Here is a 4521-nt window from a genome sequence, read left to right on the forward strand (position 1 = left end):
TATCTATAAATGAAGACAGACAAACCCATAATCTTCTAATATTAAAATCCTGAAAGACCAAAACACTTAGAGTCTAGTATCCTAAAAAACATAATTCTCAAAGATCAAAATCTAAAAACATGTTTCCGAAAAAATAATTTTTAAATTCTTTAAAAGCTAAAAAATACCTATTAACATTTGTGAAAGGTATTTTACTTGAGAAGCATTTACAACACTTCATAAACCAATTTATACAATAAAATATATGTCAGAAGAAAATTGAACTTTCATGAATGTAGATGTACAAAGAAATTATCTCTTGATTTAATTGGGAAATTTTTCAATGTTTTAACATACAAACACAATGCTTACACATAATGTCAGTTCTATAACTATACATTTTTTGTAGAGGTGAATTTGAGAAATCCATCACATGAATGAAAAGCTTCTAAAAATCTATACAATTTGTACTTCCCTGGATAAATTGGAAATGGCATTAAAATAAATATGAATTGTAAAAAATATTACCAACAATTGAAACCAAGGGTCTTAGAGCATTATAATCCACACTCATCAGGACAGGTTATACTGAATACTGTGCAATAAAAAAACATTTGCTGTTACTAAAACATAAAGTCTCCAGTGGTATTATATTAATTAACACTAAGAAAAAATTATTCAAGAAACATTGACATCTTTGGGGATACTTTCATGTATCCTAAAATTTAGAAATAGATCATTTGTAACATGAGAATTAAGATGTAAGATTTTAATTATATGAAACTTCAACACTGTTCAAATGTTACACTCAGTGGGAATGTAAATTAGAAGAATTTAAATCAATGACTCAAAGAGAACACAATAGGATGTTGAAAAACTTTATAATAAGACTCTGAAAAATCTTAAGACGATAGAGAAGATTAGATACTATCACCTTCTCTTCTCCCTTTATCCTTCTTTATCTATGTATTATGATTTCCTATAGCTCTTCTAACTTATTTGAATTTTTTTTCTGAAGCACAGATCTCTCCAAGACAATTCTATCAACTTGGTTTCAAAAATCAAGAAAGGTCCGATGAATGTTTGGAAGGAACAATGCTTCTTAATCTGGAGACTAGATGTGTGTCATGCTAACTGAACTATCTCATACTCAGAACATGAGTGGCAGCTCACTCAATGCCTCTCTTGCAAAACACAGGACCCAAAAGAAGAGAGAGAGAACAAGGGGGAATGCCCTGCCACAGAGTAGGGGATGGGGGTGGGAGGGATGCTGGGACACGTGGTGGTGGAGGATGGGCGCTAGTGGAGGGATGGGTACTTGATCATTGTATAACTGAAACCCAAGCACAAAAATTTGTAAGTCTATAACTGTACCTCATGGTGTTTCACTAATAAAAAAATAAAAATAAATAAAAATTTAAAAAAAACATAAGTGGCAGCTGACCTACATTAACATTGCTGAAGGAGACTGTCCTCTCATTGATTATTCTACCTCTGGTGTTTTTACATTATCTTATGTTTCTGGTGAAATAGTTTATTGAGAAAAAAATTTAAGGAGAGTCAGAAAGAAAGTATACATTGTAGGTTTGACGCAGGCAGGAGAGAGTATATTTTACCACCTCATGTTTTTGTAATCTTGGTATTTAAAATCTCTAACAATGGTTTTGTAAATCTTTCAAATATTGAGTAATTTTTGTTTGTTTTCTGGGTTGTACTGGTGGAGCTCAGGACCCATACCTGGCTCTACACTCAGGATCACTCTTAGGGGGAATCTGGAACCATATGAGATGTCAGGGATAGAATCAAATCAAGCAGTTATGTGCAAGGCAAATGCCTTACCCACTATACTATCTCTCCAGCCTCTCAAACATTGTGAACTTCTAACATTAAAATTGTTATGTTATAAAAACCAGTAATATTTCTCTCAAGCAGCCAAACAAGATCTGTGGAGACTGCTTCTCCTCTGAGCTACCTCTAGCCTTCAGACAAGGTGGTAGGTCCAGCACAAAAAGATTTCATTCGACTTGACAGCAACACTCACATGTAGTGACTCACACAATGACGGGAAGTAGCGACCTATACAAAACATTGAGTGAGTCTAAAACATGAAGACCTGTTCCCACTGAGAACACAATGATCTTGTATGAAACTTAGATGAATAAAACATAGAGTTCCAAGGCAAGAACCACGAATAGATTTGTGATGATGAACAATAGGACACCAAAAACAGTAAATGGTAATTTTTCAATTATGCTCAGGCTGTGGAAAGAGAGATAGAATGATTATGAAATTCTATTGCAGTAGTGTTTAATTCCTCTGGAATAAAAAACTGCCGTGACATTAAAAAGAATACACATCCCACACCCCAAGCCAACCTTCAGCATTCTCCTCCTACCAGAATAATCAGTATAAGCTTCATCATGTCCTCTTTGGTTGTTAAGGAAACACAGTTGATGTCTGATCCGCTCAGGAGGGAGAAAACACAGGTAAAGCTCTTTTCCTTAAGTAATGCTCTTGATTCATCAAGTTGCCAGTTTAGAACTTAACCCAGACAACTTCCCCAACAGTTTCTGCCAAGCCCCCTTCACCTCCTTATTCCTCAGACTGTAGATCATGGGGTTCAGCATGGGCGTCAGAATGGCATAAAAGAGAGAAATCAACTTCTCCTGAAGCACTGAGGGGTTGGATCTGGGCTGGATGTAAGTCAGAATGGCCATGCCATAACACAGGATAACTACAGTGAGGTGAGATGCACACGTTTGGAAGGCTTTCTTCCTTCCCTCTGTGGACCGGATCTTTAGGATGGCAGAGATGATCTTGACGTAGGACAGGAGGACCAGGCAGAAAGGTGTCATCAGAAGGACGATGCTGGAGACCATGATTGCTACCTCATTGGAGGAAGTGTCCACACAGGCCAGCCTGACCACAGCAAGAAGTTCACAGGATATGTGATCAATAAACTTGTTCGTGCACATGGGCAATTGAAAGGTGATGGCAGTCTGCAGGAGAGAATTGACAGAGCCGCTGACCCAGGAGATGACGGCCAACCTCATACACAGTCCCCCATGCATGATGACCGAGTACCGCAGAGGATTGCACACAGCCACATAGCGGTCGTAGGCCATCACTGCCAATAAAACAAACTCAATCCCACCCAAGCCCAGGGAGAAAAACAACTGAGCCGCACAGCTCACATGTGGAATTATTTTATGTGCTGCGAGAAAATGCACCAACATCTGAGGAACAACGGTTGTGGCATAAAAGACATCAACCAGGGACAGGTTGGTAAGAAAGAAATACATGGGCGTGTGGAGCCGGCTGTCCAGTATGATGAGAAGAACAATGAGGAAGTTGCCCAGAACTGTTACCAGGTATGTGATCAAGAACAAAATGAAGAGAGAGACCTGAGTGCTCCAGTTATTGGACAGTCCGAGGAGAATAAACTCTCCCACCCAAGTCTGGTTGTCTGCTCCCATTTAAGAACATAAGTCTTCTGATCTGCACAGAGAATCGGAAAAAGAACAGCAGCTATTGAATACAGCTATGAAAATAAGGAACACATATCTGGTACAACTGAGTTCAGTGACAGTTACATGACCTTTGCCTCACATAGATGTGTATCTTTGACATTTTCTTAGAACATGTGATGATCTCACGGAGACCCAAGTAGAAGTTGAAAATAATACAGCACAATTTAGAGGTTGATTCTGACCTTCAATTCCAAAGCAAGGAGAGAATGATAGGGGACAATTTTGAGCATTAAACAATGAAGAGAAACCTAATCGAAAAAAATTTTAAATAATACCTTACTTATGCTGACTAAACCATCAGTGATAGATGGGCAAATCTATTATCAAAGAAAAGACTGACAAGAGATAGTGTTTTATATAACATTCTGGAATTAGAACCTAGGTTGGGAACCTGGTTTTAATTCACCAGCTCTGTGATTTTTGCCTTAAAGCCAAACTATTACAGATAAGACAGGATAATAATGCACATTTAAGCCTAATAAGAGGGAACTAATGGGGAAAGTGCCTTGTAAAAAATTATCGGTTATAATATTACAGAAAATATTAGGAGACACATGACCGCTCAAGGTAGCTAAAATAGCAGTCTGTTCCCACCCATGTGGGCAGAGAGGTAGATTGTCTTGAAACAACTAGTGAATACATGTTTTTCATTTTCAATCCGCTGAATCAAGCTGAATTCAGATGCTGAATCTATTTGTACCTCTTTACCATCAAGAGTATCAAGATGGATTATTTGAGTGCAGGCAAGAGATCTGTTTGTTGAGTAATGATTCTGAAACCAAGACAAAAGTCTTTGAAAATAAATAGCTGATCAACCTCATCTAACAGAGTTGGTCCCTCTGGAGGATTAGGATGGCAAAGGGAACGGGCAGCAGATAAAGTGCTTCCAATCTCACTATCTTATCAGGAAGCAGAGCTGTTCTCTTCTAAATAATTTATAGAATCTGCAGTTCTCCTTAATCATGACTATTTTCATGAAGTCAAATCACTAAGAGACACTTGTGGAAATGAC

General features: G+C 37.8%; 1 protein-coding gene across 1 annotated transcript; it reads right to left on the reverse strand.

The window, feature by feature from the left end:
* Positions 1 to 2501: 2501 nt before the first annotated feature.
* LOC130032502 (olfactory receptor-like protein OLF3) lies at positions 2502 to 3455 on the reverse strand. The gene has a single exon (XM_056124069.1). It carries the CDS (start codon positions 3453 to 3455, stop codon positions 2502 to 2504), a length of 954 nt encoding a protein of 317 aa, XP_055980044.1.
* Between the last annotated feature and the right edge of the window lie 1066 nt (positions 3456 to 4521).

The sequence above is a fragment of the Sorex fumeus genome, unplaced genomic scaffold (assembly GCF_029834395.1).
Source record: "Sorex fumeus unplaced genomic scaffold, SorFum_2.1 ptg000048l, whole genome shotgun sequence".
Classification (NCBI taxonomy): domain Eukaryota; kingdom Metazoa; phylum Chordata; class Mammalia; order Eulipotyphla; family Soricidae; genus Sorex; species Sorex fumeus.